Source organism: Rana temporaria, chromosome 8 (genome assembly GCF_905171775.1).
Source record: "Rana temporaria chromosome 8, aRanTem1.1, whole genome shotgun sequence".
Lineage (NCBI taxonomy): Eukaryota > Metazoa > Chordata > Amphibia > Anura > Ranidae > Rana > Rana temporaria.
Genome location: NC_053496.1, coordinates 45,167,453 through 45,185,012, shown reverse-complemented (window position 1 = coordinate 45,185,012; position 17,560 = coordinate 45,167,453). Strand labels below are relative to the sequence as shown.

At 47.7% G+C, this 17,560-nt stretch overlaps 1 protein-coding gene across 1 annotated transcript in view; it reads left to right on the top strand.

The window, feature by feature from the left end:
* CFAP58 (cilia and flagella associated protein 58) overlaps positions 1 to 17,560 on the top strand; it is a 115,768-nt gene that overhangs the window by 54,132 nt on the left and 44,076 nt on the right. The window contains exons 8-11 of the mRNA XM_040361658.1: positions 1,629 to 1,711; positions 4,931 to 5,122; positions 6,831 to 6,992; positions 15,097 to 15,243. Coding sequence (XP_040217592.1) covers positions 1,629 to 1,711; positions 4,931 to 5,122; positions 6,831 to 6,992; positions 15,097 to 15,243 — 584 coding nt within the window. The remainder of the gene's footprint in view (positions 1 to 1,628; positions 1,712 to 4,930; positions 5,123 to 6,830; positions 6,993 to 15,096; positions 15,244 to 17,560) is intronic.

Genomic DNA, 17,560 nt, shown 5'->3' with positions numbered 1-17,560 from the left:
ACTTTCCCGAATAAGGAGCAGGCCATTTTAAATGGACCTTACTACCCAGAAACAAGTTATAAATTCTTTATTGAATTCTTCCAAGTGTCCTTATGAAAGATTGATGGCTTACAAACGGAGGGCCATATTCTTAGATATCTCCGGCGGCGTAACGTATGTCCTTTACGTTACTCCGCCGCAAGTTTAACTGGCAAGTGCCTGATTCCCAAACCACTTACCTGTAAACTTGCGGCGGCGTAGCGTAAAGTCCACACGCGCAAGCACTCCTAATTCAAATGATCCTGGTAGGGGGCGTGGATCATTTAAATTAGGCGCGCTCCCGCGCCGATCGTAATGCGCATGCTCCGTCGGGTAAATTACCCGACGTGCATTGCGCTAAATGACGTCTCACGGACGTCATTTGTTTTGACGGTAACGTAAATGGCGTCCATCGCCATTCACGGACGACTTACGCAAACGACGTTAAATTTTCAAATTTCGACGCGGGAACGACGGCCATTCTTAACATTGAGTACGCCACCTAGGGGGCATCTTTATCCTTACGCCGTGTATCGCTTACAGAAACAACGTAAAATCACTACGACGGGCAAGCGTACGTTAGAGAATCGGCGTGACTAGTCATTTGCATATTCTACGCTGACCGCAAAGGAAACGCCACCTAGCGGTCAGCTTAGATATTGCAGCCTAAGATACAACGGCGCAGGCCGTCATATCTTAGGCATGTTTAAGTGTATCTCAGTTTGAGAATACACTTAAACATAGGACGGCCTTAGAATCGGACTTACGTCGGCGTATCTGCTGATACGCCGGCGTAAATTCTTTAAGAATATGGCCCAGAATGCTTAGAGAAGATTCCACTACCAATGGGATTCTTGGCCCTCACACCCTAAGGCAGAATTTTTATAAAGTGTGTCTGAGCTTTCAGAAAAAAGGGGATGAGGAGCTGAATTTACACTCTGCGGAGCTCAGTGAGGAGAGCTCTGAGAGCTGATTGGAGGGAAGGGACACACCCCCCTTCACACAGCACACAGGAACAGAGCTGAGGCTGTCAATTGCAGGCTGTGTGCTGATGCTCCATCCCCTGTCACCTTTTTTCTCTTGGTGTCAGGAAAACTTGTCAGGAGTGACTCATGCTCATAGCGGAGGAACGAGGCAGCAGACAGATATTACACTTAGTGCTGTGGACTGAGAGAAGTACACACAATAGAGGGATATGCTTTGTTCATATTTCATGTCTGAGGTTTACAACTACTTTAACCTTCTATTGATAAGTAACATTATGACCTCATGCACATTGGTGTCATGGGCCATACAATGTTAAATATGGGTGCATTTTTCCACCCTGGAACCACTGTAGAAATCGATGACGGTACACGGGTATACCCCAGTATTTGTGCAAATGCGTATATGCATGCAGTCGTATGCTTCTGGACCCAAGGCGGGAAATGCGCCCAGATTTTACGTTGTGCCCTCCGACGCACCCATGTGCAGGAGGCTTATGAGATGCCGCAGATCTTGTCATTGGTGTGGATTTATGGACGGAGGGAGTGCGAGGGTTGACAATGAATTTTAAACTTGTGCAGTCCGTTCTCCCTTCTTACTTGGCTGTATAATATGTCTTTCTTCAGAGCTGGAGTCTGCAAAAAAACAAACTGAACTCGATAAGAAGGCAGTAGACGATCTGGTGAGAGAAAGGGACATGCTAAACAAGGTGAGCAACTGGTAACCATGGAAACACCAATGTTTAGAATGATGGTTATTCTGTCATTATATTTCGTTTCTGTCAGTCTCAATTGTTTTTAGAATTGCTGCAGGCAGAGTCTGGAACAATTATTACTGTAGGAAAAAAAAAATCTGCGCAAAAACATTGTTTTTTTTTTTTTTACTAAACCTGGAGTGTGCAAAATCTGTTGCAGCTGTACATGGTAGCCAATCAGCTTCTAACTTCAAATTGTTCAATTAAAGTGTTACTAAACTCAGGACCCGGCATTCACTATATCTGGTCATCCACAGTACACAGAACATGGAAATGCAATTATTTTGGTAAATATAAACTGATAAATACCTTTTCTCATCAGCAGTATATAGCAGTCCTGTGACTTTTATCAGTTCCTAGGAAAGCTTGTAGGTGGAGTTTTTATTTTCCCTTGATCCTGTCTGGACATGTATGGACAGTGCTGATTGGCCCTGTGCTGATCACATGCACTCTCTCAAGAAAAAAAAAACTCACTAGCAATACACACCAAACTGAGCACGTGCAGCCCGTCCCCTGGCTCTGTAAATATCAGGTTATTTTTTGGAGACAGTGGAAGTAGAGGTGGATCAGAGAGACCAGATCAAACAGTCTTTATACACAATGCAAAGGATTAACCCCTTAGGTTCCACAGTGAGTATAACGAGCATGCTTTTCTGCATATACAGACTGATTTTACTGTTGTGGGTTAAGTAACACTTTACACTTTGACAATAAAACCTGGAAGCTGATTGGTTTTTAAGCAAAGCTGCACCAGATCTTGCACTCTCCAGTTTTAGTAAATCAACCCCATTGCATGTATGGTGACCGGGCCAAGGAGTGGACAGAAGAGGTGGCCACCGTGGAATTCTTCTTTAAATCGGGTGAGCAAACAGGGTCCCAGATCATCCGATAATCAACTAAAGGGAGTAGGGTAGATTGATACATTTTATCTATGCCTGCAGGAAAATTGAAGCTTTGAGTAGTTAGGCTATATACATTGTACATATGGTAATCCCAAGGATCGACCGAGAAGAAGGCAGAAGAGGCAGCCATTGTGGGAGATTCAGCAAGTGGAGGGCCACGTATGCTATATACTGTATATGGTTACATTGGTCCAAGATGGACCATACTTGAACCATACCATGTCCATATCTTAAATTCTTCTTTAAATCAGGTAAGAAAAACCAGTCCCAGATCATCAGATTATCAACTAAAGGGAGTACGGTATATTAAAACATTTTTTATATGCCTGGAGGAAAGCTGAAGCTTTAAGGAGGTAGGCTGTATACATTGTGCGTGATCCCAAGGATGGACCAAGGAGTAGGCAGAAGAGGTGGCCACCGTTGGAGCTTCAGCAAGTGGGGGCCACGTATGCTTAATGCATGGTTTCATTGGTCCAAGCTGGACCATACTTTGACCATACTAATTCCATACCTGGAATTCTTCTTTAAATCAGGTGAGCAAAAAGGGTTCCAAGATCATCAAATTATAAACTAAAATAAGGGATGAAGCTTTAAATAGGTAGACTATATACTTTGTATGTATGGTGATCCCAGCAATGGGCCAACGAGTAAGCAGAAGAGGTGGCCACCATGGGAGCTTCAGAAAGTGGGGGCCTGGTATGCTATAGGTATGGTTACATTGGCCTGAGCTGGACCATACCATATTCATACCTGGAATTCTTCTTTAAATCATGTGAGCAAAAAGGGTCCCTGATCATCAGATTATGAACTAAAGGGAGTAGGGTAGATTGATACCTTTTATATATGCCTGGAGGAAAACTGAAGCCTTGAGTAGGTAGGCTATATACATTGTAAATATGGTGATTCCAGGGATGGGCCAAGGAGAAGGCAGAAGAGGTGGCCACCATGGGAGCTTCAGCAAGTAAGGGCCTGGTATGTTATATGCATGGTTATTAGGTTCAAGGTGGACCATACCATATCCATACCTGGAATTCTTCTTTAAATCAGGTGAACTAAAGCGATTGTATAGTCTTTTTTTGTAACTTTTACCTACAGGTAAACCTACAGTATAATAAGGCTTACCTGTAAGTAAAAAAAATATCTCCTAAACCTTTACAGTGCCTGCAGCGGCGCATGCTCACAGGGGATTCTCGGCTGAAGGCCCAGCAGACGCCAGACCTTGCCGGAAAGAAGTCTCCCGCGCACATGCGAGGGAGTGACGACGCTTTCGGGTATCGCGGCTCCAGTGCTGTGAGAGGCTGGAGCCACGATGTCGTCACTCACGCGCATGTGCGCGATAGACTTCTTTCCGGCAAGGTCTGGCGTCTGCCGGGCCTTCAGCTGAGAATCCCCTGTGTGCATGCACCACTGCAGTCACCGTAAAGGTTTAGGAGATATTTTAGGTTTTACAGGTAAGCCTTATTATAGGCTTACCTGTAGGTAAAAGTTACAAAAAAGACTATACAACCGCTTTAGTTCATAATCTGATGATCTGGGAACCCTTTTAGCTCACCTGATTTAAAGAAGAATTCCAGGTATGCGGTGCATACTAGCTCATTATGCATTTTGCCTTACAGGTGACAATTTTTTTTTTTTGTATGGGACTATACAACCGCTTAAGTAGTTGGAGTAGGGTAGACCGATACATTTTATCCATGCCTGGAGAAAAATGGAAGCCTTGAATAGGTAGGCTAATCACATCCAAAAGTTTAAACAGACTCTTTGTTTAGGATTCTTTATACCTTCAATCCACTTACACCCACCACCTCTTCCTCTGCTGTCATTGCAAATGGTCTTAGAGCTTACACTGGGTAATAAAGTCACCCCCCTCTGTCATGTGACAGTGTTCTGGCCTGGCAATTAGCCACCGCATCATGGTAAGGAGGTTCCCGTGCTCCCCCATACTTAATCTGTCATTTTGCACTGGTTGTAGCAAAGCACTGGAATGGTGAGTGTCACTGGGCTTTACAGACCCTGAATGGGCAAAGTGACCGTCTCTCTACCTTTTCATTTTGGCTGGAGTGTATCTAACTGTCATGAGTGGTCTTTACTGTTCCTCCTCTGCACATAGCAGAACAGGGTTTATCCATGCATTTTTTGATAAGAATAGAAATAACTTTTCTTTTGGGATTTCCATCTACAAAAGGTAAAAAATGGTAAACTGTCCAAATGTGACCGTTTTCTAAATCTCTGTTAAAATGCCGAATACTGATCATTCATTTCTCGTATGTAGAACCTTCTGAAAGCGGCCGGTGCCACCCAGAAGCAGCTCAACTTGGTGAAACTCCATGAGCAGTCAAAAAATAATCTGGAGGAAGAAATCAATAATTATAAAGAAGAGGCCCAGAAACAGAGGAAGATTATCTACCAGCTGGAGAAGGAGAGGGACCGCTACATCAATGAGGCCAGCGAGCTGACACAGAAGGTGAGTCCTTGACTTCCCTTAGATCCAAGACAGACTCGAGGCCAATTCCTGTCTTCTATGGCCATTTCATATAGAACCATACATTTTTAAGTGCTGAACTTAAAGGGTAGGTTCACCTTTTAGAAAAAAACAATAAATGCACATTTTTTTGCAGGTAACATTTTTTTAATGGAGCCTGTAACGCATTGCACCAGCGATCAGCTATGCAGGTCTTCTTCAGATCTGTCAGTGTATCTGTGTGCCCGTACATTAAGTGACCAGATTTTTTTTAATCAAATCCGCGGACATATATTTTTAATTTTTTACTAGTAATGGCAGCAATCAGCGACTCTTTGCCCTTCGCCACTGCCGCCCGCCTCACAGCCTGTCAAGTCTCACTCTCCGGCCCTGGCTACTACTGGGTGGGGAGCGGAGGAAGATCACTCTGCCAGGGAAGGCAAAGAGATAAGCAGGCAGGCGGCTGGCCGGGACTCGAGCCAAGGCAGAAAAACATGTAAATGGGCATGCCCCCGAAACTGAAGAAAAAATCCCTCCGCTTCGACGAGCACATGATCATCAGAAAGGAGCACAGATAATGGAAAAAATAGACCTCCCTAAGCTAGTAGGAGCGGGGGAGTGTAATTCAGATTTTATTTTATTAATTCTGCACTGACTGTCTTTGAAATTGCCTCTGTTCAAATCCAATCCAAGGACAAAACCGGGGACAGACCTGGTCCTCAATCCGGGGACTGCCCCCGGAAACCAGGGATGTCTGGTCACCTTACCGTACATCCCATACGGGCATGCAGATACAATCTGACAGGAGGAATCAATGAACTACCACAGCGCTCCACAGCACCGTGGTATTTCATTGAGAACTGCAATGGATTTCAGGGCTTGTAGTTCATTCAGAGGTGTGTGAGTCAATGACTCGCCCGCATGCTAATTTAAAAAAAATACAGCTAATACAGGGAACTGCTCCCCGTACTGCTGCCACAGGGCGGCTGCAGCTCTGGGAACATGTTCCATGTTCCACCCTAAAAACAGCAGGAACGTGTAACATGTTCCCAATGGTGAACTTATCCTTTAGACCCCTTGCACACTGGGGTGCTTTTCAGGTGTTTTAGCGCTAAAAATAGCGCCTGAAAAGCGCCTCTCATGCCTCCCCAGTGTGAAAGACCACACTTTCACACTAAGGCGGTGCGCTTGCAGGACAGGGGAAAAAGTCCTGCAAGCAGCATCTTTGGGGCGGTGCGAGAGCAGTGTATACACCGCTCCTAAACTGCCCCTGCCATTGAAATCGGTGTGCAGCGGTGCCGAAGTGCCTGCAAATGGCTTCAGTGGCAATGCTTTTTGGGCGCTTTTAACCCTTTCCTCTGCCACTAGCGAGGGTTAGCTAGCAGCCGAAAAGCACTGCTAAAACTATCTGCGCTTTACCGCTAACGTTTAAAAACCTTTAGCCTTTACAACCACTTTAATTTGTAATAACTGTCCATTACTCCACCATTTATGAACATATGGCAGTAGAAAAGTGTTAAAGCAACTTAGACCTCACCTTATACGGGTTATTTGTTTTCCTATGGATCAACCAGTGTTTCTGTTTTTTTTTTTTTTTTTATAGACATTTTTAATCCTGACCATGGTCTATCTATTTTACCACGTAACAGTGTGCCTGTAAAACATCGTTTTTTTCATTAACCTATCCTATTGTCTTCCTCTCTCCTCACAGGTTCTCCAGCACATGGAGGATATTAAGGTTCGGGAGATGCAAATCTTTGACTATAAGAAGAAGATGGCAGAGGCAGATACTAAGTTGAAGCAACAGCAGAACTTGTATGAAGCTGTGAGATCAGACCGCAATCTGTACAGCAAAAATCTAATTGAAGCTCAGGTATGAACCAAACCATAGCCAGTGTTATCCAATCCTGAGGGCTGTGGAAGCATAAGGATGTAGAATAAGGCACAAAGAAAGAGATTGTAGAGTTTCACCATAAGACCCATAATAATCAAAGACATGAGAAGTGCAAAATGGAGGGAGATTGGTCAACACCAGATAATATGGGATGGATTGGAAAAAGAGGATAATAGGGTCTAATGGATAGAGCAGGGTATAGAGTGATGGTAGGATAGTGGGGCTGACATATACATACGCCTCCACAATGGAGCTGTTCCAATCTTTTTAGTGGGCATTGGTTGTGATTGATCATTTAGACACTTTCTGCACCAAGTCTGTGAGCTTAAAGGGGTTGTAAAGGTTTGTAATTTTTCACCTTAATGCATCCTATGAGCTATGAGTAAGCATCGGTCATCGATGTGAAACGCGTCAGCCCTGTTACCCCACTGTTTGCAGTTTTTTTTGCTGTTGTAGTTTTCGTTTTACTGGAATAAAAGGCACCATTTTTTACACTTTATTGGAGTGCGGCTGTCCATCATCTCCTCCCTCTCATCCTATGCATTAAGGTGAAAAAACACCTTGCACACTCCGGCCCCCCGAACCCCCGTTTTACTTACCTGAGCCCCGAACTTTAGTGGGCACGATCCTGTGTCGCTTTTCAAATGGCTTGTCGGCTCTTCATTGGTTAAATTGATAGCAGCGCAGCCATTAGCTCCCGCTGCTGTCAATCGAATCCAATGATGTGCCGCGCTGGGGTGCGGGGCCGAGTCATACACTCGGCGGCTATGGCCGTCGACTGTATCACACGGGTGCGCACCCGCAAGGTAACACCCTCAGGAGAGAGCTGCCGTGGGTACCCAGAAGAGGACGTTTGGGGCTACTCTGTGCAAAACGAACTGCACAGTGGAGGTAAGTATGACATGATTTTTTTTTTTTAAAACAAAAAAACTGAACCTTTACTATCACTTTTATATATGAAATCCCTGAAAATATATTGCTTTACCCCCCTTAATGGCTATGAGCAGTAGATATACCTTTTTATCTGCACAGTATAGTCCAGGGGTTCTCAACTAGGGTTCCTCCAGAGGTTGCTGGGGTTCCTTGGGCAATGAGCAATTTCTGCCTCTCAGATAAGTTCCCAATCACACCATTGATGTTTTTAGCTTTCTGTAAGGGGACAATTCTTTCCAATGACCGCAAGTGTAAGGAAGCTACTGACCATCACACTAATGTATCAAGTGTTGTAGTTATAGTCAGGGGTTCGCTGAGACCTTCTGGTTGTATTAAGGGTTCCTCTGTGTTGAAAAGTTTGAGAAAGGCTGGTATAGTCTATAGTCTATTATGCTGTTTTAAATATCATTGGTTTCTGTTAAGCCCTGTACACACGATCGGAATTTCCGATGGAAAAAGTCAGACAGACTTTTTCCATCGGAAATTCCGACCGCGTGTATGCCCCATCGGAAATTCTGATGAATTCCATCGGAGTTTACATACATGTTCTCTTTTCCTCCGATGGAATGTGAATTTGGTCAGACAAAGGTCCGATCGTGTGTACAGGGCTTTAAGGGTCAATCCACCCATTGCTGATATGAGTTTTTCATAGACTCTAGTGAGCTACACCATGATCTGACAGCCTCTTCTATCTCTCACAGAGTCTACGAGTTCCAAGTTCTAAATACCTGCTGTACCCATTATAAATGGTTCTCATTATCCTTACTGGATTTTTTTATTATTGTTATTCTATGGATAATGTAGCAGCTGAAACACAGAAAGTAGGGCAGGAACAGCCAGACATCTCAGGTTGACGGGTACAGCGCTGGGGATTCTGGCAGAGACTATTCAGAGTATAATAAAAGGCCTTCTTAGCCAATGACACCACCGAGCTACTAATTCACTCCCTGGTTCCCTCTTGCCTTGGCTATTGCAGCTCTCTTGCTTACCGCTACACAGGCTAAGTTTATCACGAATGCTGAACAGATCCAGTTTACCAACCATTTAGCTGAAGGGTCTCCGCAATCACCTTGGGTTGTGACAGACACAAGTGATCTTAAAATGAAATCAAGTCCAAATACAAATGAATTCCAATGATGGATTGTTTGCAAATTGATTGTGTTTTGGGGGCTGTAACTCTGCCCCCCACATCAGGGTCAATCAAATCAAAAGCTTTTATCCCCTCTCATCTTCTGATGAATTGATTTAGATGCATCCTTGCAGAAATGGCTTTCACTACACTAATCCCACAACAGATGTGACACATGTTTATTTATCTAAAATAAATATATTTATTTATTTTAGGTACTCAAATAGCGCCGTCAATTTAGGCAGCGCTTTTACATATACATTGTACATTCACATCTGTCCCTGCCCTTAAGGAGCTTACAACCTAAGGTCTCTAACACACATTCATATACTAGGGCCAATTTTAGACAGGATCCAAATAACCTAACAGCATGTCTTTAGAGAGTGGGGGGAAACCGGAGTGCCCAGAGGTAACCCACGCAGGCACAGGGAGAACATGCAAACTCCAGGCAGATGGTGTCGTGGTCGGGATTCTATAAAGTTTGGTCTTTCCTTCTTTTTCTTTTTCTCTTCCGTTCATGGACGGACACAGCAGCCTTTGACCTTAGGGTTATATCCGCTTCCTTCCAGGGGTTATGCTTCTTCCTACCAGGAGATTTAGGCAGAATTTTAAAGCACTTAAGGTGTTAAAACCTTTCCTTCATGCCGCTTCTCCCAGGGGGCGTGGCTCCCCCAGGCATAACCCCACCCTGCTCTAGCAGCCTTCAATATGTTGTACAAGGAATGGGATACACCGCAAAAAGTTTTTACTTTTCCAAAAAACTTTGCAACCCGTTACCCCCTTGAGGAGAACTTCTTGAAAAAGTGGGTCTCTCCTCCGTCAGTGGACCCTCCCGTGTCTAGACTGAGCAAGGCCACCACGTTGCCTGTGGAAGGGGCTCCTGCATTCAAGGACCCTGCTGATAGGAGAGTGGAGGCTGTGGCCCGCTCCCTATTAACGGTGGTGGGTTCGGCGGTGAGGCCGGCTCTGGCCGGGGCCCTGGTGGCACAGACCCTGACGGAAAGGGCGAAGCAGCACAGCCTCTGGTCTCTTGTGACAGTTTTAGTGCTGTGAAACGCTGTGATTCTTCCCTGAGGTGACAGACACAGCACAGCCTCTGGTCTCTTGTGACAGTTTTAGTGCTGTGAAACGCTGTGATTCTTCCCTGAGGTGACTGACACAGCACAGCCAGCACATCAGAGCACACCTCAGGTATTCAGCTTTCTCTGCAGCTGGGTGGGGTGGTGAGTACCACAGGCCCCCATACTCTGCAATAGCAGCAAGGAGGTGACAAGTGGGGGTTTTTGTCCTGCTTTGCAGGGTAGATGACACGGCGCTGACACTATGGAACCTGAGCCAGGTCTCCCTATCCAGCAACGCCTGAGTTAACCCTTAATGCCCCTTCCCCTGCCACATCTGTTATGTTGGCTTTCCTGGGTTTCTTGCCAGGTTTGAAGCAGCTAGTGTCCGGATGGGGGGTAAAAAGCGCCCCCTCCCTGAGCCTGCTTCTGGGGATGTCTCTGATGCAGAATTGCTGTTTTCTGGTTCAGTTATGTCAGAGGCTGCAGGCTTAACCCACATGGATAGTGAGGATGACTCTGCTGCAGAGTCAGTTGCTGGCAAGGAATTTGTTGGAGCTCTTGTGCGGTGCGTGAGACTCTAAAAATTGAGGATGTGGCGGAGACACCAGCCGTGTCAGTACCTTTTGGGTTCCGCAGACCGCCACGCTCGGCTAAAGTGTTTCCTTGTGTTCCTTATTTGGACAATATGTTAGATGAGGAATGGGATGCACCGCAAAAAGTTTGTCAAAAAACTTTGCAACCCGTTACCCCCTTGAGGGGGACTTTTTAAAAAAAGTAGGTCTCTCCTCCGCCAGTGGACCCCCCTGTGTCCAGACTGAGCAGGGCCACCACGTTGCCTGTGGAAGGGGCTCCTGCATTTCAGGATCCCGCTGATAGGAGAGTGGAGGCCGTGGCCCGCTCCCTTTTCGCAGTGGTGGGTTCGGTTTGTTAGGCCGGCTCTGGCCGGGGTCCTGGTGGCACAGGCCCCGACTGAAAGGGCGAAGCTCCTGCTGCAGGAGCTGGAAGAAGGGGACACTTCCGAGTCCTCTAGGGACCTGGCTGAACAATTGGTTCAGGGTCAGAAATTTCTCTGCGAGGCGGCCATGGATACGATCCGGGGCTTCCGTCTATGCAGTGGTTCTGCGCCGCCTTGTGTGGCTGAAGAGCTGGTCTGCGGACTAGTCCTCTAAGGAGGCCTTGGTGATGGCCTTTAAGGGTTGAACGGTCCTTTTGGGACTTCCCTGAATGGCATCATTGAGGATGCCACGAGTGGTAAGCGCATGCTGTTCCCACAGTCTGGGAAGGGCTAGGGACCTCGCCATGTGCAAGGACCCTCCTTGACTACCTCCGAGCGTTTTTTTGCCCGCCCTGTGCGGTGGGGGTAGGTCTACAAGGTGCTTAAACCCCCGCCGCGGGGCAGCAGCGCACCTGATACCGCATGCCTAACAAGTCTGCGGACATACCTGCTTCCGCCTGAAGGTCTGCTCCCGCCCGTGTCTCGGGTGGGAGACTGGCTTCGCACATTCGTGGCTCGGTGGAGGTCTCTCCTCTCCGACCGTTGGGGTTGCGAAGTGGTTTCCTTGGGGTACAAGATAGAGTTTCTCTCTTGTCTGCCAAACAGGTTTTTTCCCTCCGGCCTCTGACCTCCTCCGGTTCGCCGGTTGGCTCTGTCAGGGGCTGTCCAGGATCTTCTGGTCAGGGGGGTGATTGTGCCAGTTCCCTCGTTGGAACGGTCTCAGGGGTTTTACTCCATTCTGTTTGTGTCCCCACGGAGGATGGGGCCCGGTCAATCCTGGGCCTCAAGTCCCTTGTTTGTTTCGTCATGCTGCAAACTTTCAGGTGGTGTCGATTCGCTTGGTAATAGCGGCACTCCATCAGGGGATTTTTCTGGCATCCTTGGATGTCGTGAACGTGTACCTGCATGTTCCCATATCCTCAAAGTCCCAGAGATTCTGTGCTTTGCGGTCGGGGGGGGGACCATTTTCAATTGGTGTCCTTCCTATTCGGCGGGTTTTCGCCACAGTGCTCGTCCCGATACTGGCCCGGCAATGACAGCGGGGGTTTGTTATCATGGGATGTCTGGACGACATTCTCCTACGAGCTTCTTCGAGCTCTGAATTGGTGGAGCCGTGTCTATCACGTGTCAGGCTCTCCAAGATTTCGGCTGGTTTCTGGATTGTCCTGAAATCAGGGTTGATTCCGTCTCAGGGACTGGAATACCTGGGACTAGTCCTGGATTCCGCCGGGGCGGGAGTGTTTTTCTCCTAACGGAAAAACTTCAGACTCTGCTATCTGCTGTGCAGCAGTTGCCGACCCAGTAGCGGTCATCTCTGCGATTCTGCAGGAAGGTTCTGGGTGCTTCGGGCCGGGAAGTCGTTTTCTGCAGGCCACTGGACAGTGGTCACGACGGATGCCAGCCTCTCCGGTTGGGGGGGGCACTTGGGGCACCCAGTCAGCCCAGGGGCACTGGACTCGGGTGGAGTCCTGCCTACTGATCAACGTTCTGGAGCTCCGAGCAATCAAGCTTTGCCTTGCTGGGTGGTCCCTGGATCTACAGGGCCGACCGGTCAGGATCCTGTCCGACATCGCCACGGCCGTGGCGTAGGTTGATCATCAGGGAGGCACACAGAGTTCTGTTGCAGCGACGGGGGTCGCGCACATCCTTTCGGTGGGTCGAAGGGTCCGTTCCGGCTCTGTCGGCCGACCTCCTAAGTTGCACTACACTGGGCCAAGGAGAGTGGTCTCTCCACCCGCAGGTGTTTCGGGTCTGTGCCAAAAGTGGGGCACTCCGGATGTGGACCTTCTAGCATCCCGTCTCTATCGGTAGGTGCCACGGTTCGGACGCGTCAGGCGCGTTGGTGGCTCCTTGGGGTCACTATCGCCTGATTTACACCTTCCCTCCTTGGAAGCTTCTTCCTCGCCTGCTGCACAGAGTGGAAGCTGTAGGGATTCTATCAATCCTGATCGCCCCAGATTGGCCACGTCGCTCCTGGTACGCGGACCTGGTGCGTCTGGTGGCAGACGCCCCCTAGCGTCTTCCCCTGGGGTTGATCTTCTGTTACAGGGTCCGATCTTCCACCCTCTTTCACAGCCACCGGCTTTAGCGGTGTGGCTGTTGTGAGCCAGGGGCTGAAGGACCGAGGCCTATTGGGCTCGGTGGTCTCTACCGTGCTGCGTGCACGGAAGTCTACCTCACGTAGGATTTCTCATCATGCATGGAAGGCCTACATCTCTGTGTGTGAGGAGATGAAATGGCACCCTCGTACATACGTGGTGTACAGGGTTCTGCTGTCTTTGCAGCAGGGAGTGGTTCAGGCTCTCGCCATAAGTATGGTTAGGAGCCGGATTTCTGCTCTGGCTGTTTTTACTTGCAGCGACCCTTGGCATCGCACTCCTGGGTGCGTACGTTGGGTCAGGGGGTCTGGCAGGTGGCCCCTCCGGTGCGCCCTCCATTACCCCCCATGGGACTTGGATTTAGTCCTTTCGGTGCTTCGGGATGCTCCCTTTGAGGACATTCGGGAGGTTTTTTTGTTTATTGTCACAAACAGTGATTTTATTTCTGGTAACTATTACCTCGATCAGACGTGTGTCTGTCTGATCTGGCGGCCTTGTCTTGCAAGGCTCCCTACTTGGTCATCCGTAAGGATGAGGTGGTGCTGCGGCCGCAGCCGTTTTTTCTCCCTAAGGTCGTTTCGGCTTTTCACATTGAGGTGGACATTGTTCTTCCATCCTTATGTTCTCTGCCGAAATGCCAGGAGGAGGCCACTTTGCATCCTCTGGATGTGGTTCGGGCCCTACGAGTGTACTTATCTGTTACGGTTCCGTTCCGGAAGTCGGACTCACTGTTCGTGTCAGTGGCTGGCCCTACAAGAGGGCCTGGCGGTCTCGTCGGCCACCGTTCCTAGGTGGTTCCGACGGATTGTGCTTCAGGCCTATGCCCTAAAGGGGCGTGCGCCCCCCTTTCGGGTTATGGCGCCAGGGCGATCGGGGCCTTTTGGGCTTTCCGGCATCATGCCTCTGTGTTACAGCAGTGTTAGGATGCATCCTGGTCGTCATTCCACGCTTTTTCAAAGGTTTACGAGGTGGATGTGTGTGCATCTTTTGATGCCTCCTTCAGCCGCAGGTGTTACGGGCGGCAGTTTATGGTTGGAGTTTCTCCGTTGAGCAACTCCGGTTTTTGTTTGGGGTGTAACCTGGTTTGCTGTGTTATTTTCCCACCCCTCGAATTTTTTTGACACTGCTTGGGGACATCCCTAATGTCAAAGAAGGCTGTGTCCGTCTATGAACGGAAGAGAAAATAGGATTTTTGTACTCACCGTAAAATCCATTTCTCTGAGTTCATAGACGGACACAGCACCCACCTCTCCTTGGTTTGTACTGCTTGTTACGGACTGAGGCTCCTAGAGCAGGGTGTGGGTTATGCCTGGGGGAGCCACGCCCCCTGGGAGGAGCGGCACGAAGGAAAGGTTTTAACACTTTATGTGCTGTTAAATTCTGCCTAAACTCTCCTGGTAGGAAGAAGCATAACCCTAATGTCAAAGAAGGCTGTGTATGATATTGTAACTGTACTGTCTCCCTTTTTATATCAGCCTTTCTCAACCTTTTTAATATGGAATGGAACCCTTAAAATAATGTTCCGGTCTCAAGAAACCATTGCTTAAAATGACTGCTTCTACTGTACAGCTCACTGTACATTAGTGTAATGGTCAAGGAGAAGAATGTTCCTTACTTTGGGGTCAGTGGAAAAAAAATCCCTCTCTTATACATAACTAAAATAGATCATTGGCTTCAGTGGCAACTTGTTTGAGCATCAAAAACTGCTCCTCACTCAAGAAACCTCTAGCAACCTCTGGAGGAACCTTAGGGTTCCACGGACCCCTGGTTGAGAAAGCTTGCTTTATAGTGCTGTGCAAATTATTGGCAGAATATTTTAATCCTGTATAATAATGATGATGATAACAAACACCTGCTATGTCCTTAGGATGAGATTACAGAAATGAAGAGGAAGCTGAAGATCATGAACCATCAGGTGGACCAGCTGAAAGAAGAGATTTCCTCCAAAGAGATCTCCATTGCGAAGATGTTCCTCGACCATCAGCGTACAGAGAAAGAAAAAGAGTCTATTAGGGTTCGTCCTGTGCAAATTTACTTGTGATGGTTGAAAGGATAAAGCTAACTAATCCTAAAAATGTATATAGTTATCGATTTTCAGGCTGCTCTGGTCCATCAGGTGATCGGCTCCCCTGTATCAACTAGCAGCAGCTTCAATAAAAATGAGGGAGGCCCGACATACAGATGGTCTATGGCAAGGGTGTCAAACTCAATTTCATCGTGGGCCGCAGCATTATGACTGCCCTCAAAAGGGCCGGTTGTATCTGTAAGATTTGATGTCCAGTACATCCCCTTCCCTTACATTAGATGTCAAGAGCCACCCCACCATCAGAAGTTGAGTCCCCCACTCTCCCTTACATCACAGTGCACCCCCTTACTTTATGCTGCTGCTGGGAAGAAGCTGGATGCATTGCTTGAAAGCAGAAAGTAAGGGTCTTGTGGAGGACCAGAGGAGGGCTGGATCTCTCTGGCAGCTGCAGGAGAGGTGCAATGGCCACATAAGATGGAATGGAGGGCCGGATTAGGCCCGCATGCCTTGTTTTTGACACCTGTGGGCTATGGTAAGCCTATGGGAGACCATCACTCCATTACCAGCAGTTGTCGAGCGCTCTCTCCTCTCCCCTGCAGCCGCCACTTGGAGACAAAGGGGATCAGGTGACTGGACCAGAGAGGCCAATAAGTGGTAAGTATATAGATCGGTTAATTAGAATAGGTGTTAGGAGGGGGAGGGAGCATTTTTATGATTAGTTAGCTTTATCCCAGAATTATATTTAACTCTTCAAAAAGGTTGTAAAAACAGGAAACTACTTGTCAATCTACCAAAAATCCAGTGAGCTCCCAGCTTCCTGTTTGAGCAGCCAGCAAAGTGCCTATCCTACATGGAAATCCCAACCCGCATTATCGGCCCTGTCTGCTGAAGTACAGAAATCCATCTGCCCCCGACTCCCACTTCACCTGCACACTCTTGTATGAAGCTCTTGTGGGGTGTTTGTGGTCTGCAGTGGTCAGGACCTTCCAAACGTGGTCCAAGGAAGGAAGACCGGTGAACCAGCGACCGAGTCATGGGCAGCCAAGACTTATTGATACAGGTGGGATGCGAAGGTTGACCTGTGTAGTCTCATCGAATAGAAGAGCTACTGTAGCTGAGATTGCTGAAAAAGTGAACGCTGTCAGCGCACACAGTGCATCACAATTTGTTGCATTTGGAGCTGCATAGCTGCAGACTGGTCAGGCGGGTGTCCATGCTGACCCGTGTTCACAGCCAAAATCACCTATAATGGGCACGTGAGTGTCAGAACTGGACCACAGAGCAATGGAAAAGGTGGCCTGGTCTGATGAATCATGTGGCTGGCCGGGTGCATGTGCATTCCTTACCTGGGGAAGAGATGCCACCAGGAAGCAGTATGAGAAGAAAGCAAGCCGGTTGAGGCAATGTGATGCTTTGTATAGTGGTGTCCATGCCTTGATGGGTCAGGGCTGTTTTTGCAGCCAAAGGGGAACCTACTCAATATTAGGTGGGTGATCATAATGGTATGGCTGATCAATGTATGATGCTTGTTTGCTTTGTCTAGGTAGAAGAACTGTGGGACTGTGCATGTACTAGAATTTATTGTTATGCCATTGACCCTTCCTTTCCCAAATGTATGAAACTTGAAAAGCTAGCGGTCTGGAGTGCTGCCTATTATTTATTTACAATTCTTCGACATGCCCTTTAACCTCTTCAACCATACTTTAGGAAATATTACAGCAAGACTTTTTTTTGAAAATCTGCAAGCCACTAATCATCAGCATTCTGGGTTGATTATTGAACCCAGCAAATCAGATCGCTCATCTCTTAGTTTCCCTCTTTGTCCTCCTCTGCCTGAGCTTTGCCCTATCTCCGGCCCCTGTTGGCTGTTTCTGCTACAAAATGCATGGTATGGTTGACAGATTGCTGATCGATCGACAGAAGAGAGGAACAATTGATGAGTTTAAGCTCATCTCCTCGTTATTCTTCACACCTGTCACAGTCAGTGAAAATCTACAGCGTCCTCTCCCAGCGTACATCTCGCTGCCGGCACATGCATCTCATTTACTCGGGCAGCTCAAGATTCAGCAGTTATCAGTCTGACACCGGTGCCTTTGCAGCTCAATTATTTAAGAGGGAAGGTGTCCGTAAATGAGGCACGTATTAGTGAGAGCCATGGGCAGCCCGGTCTGTCACCCAAGTTATTATTGCTTCCTTCTGCATTGAGCAAAGAACTAACAGTAAGAAGGAGCTGTCTTCCTAATACACCGACCACACAGCTGATTTCACCAGCTAGCTGGAGATAATGTTCTTATAGCCTGGATGT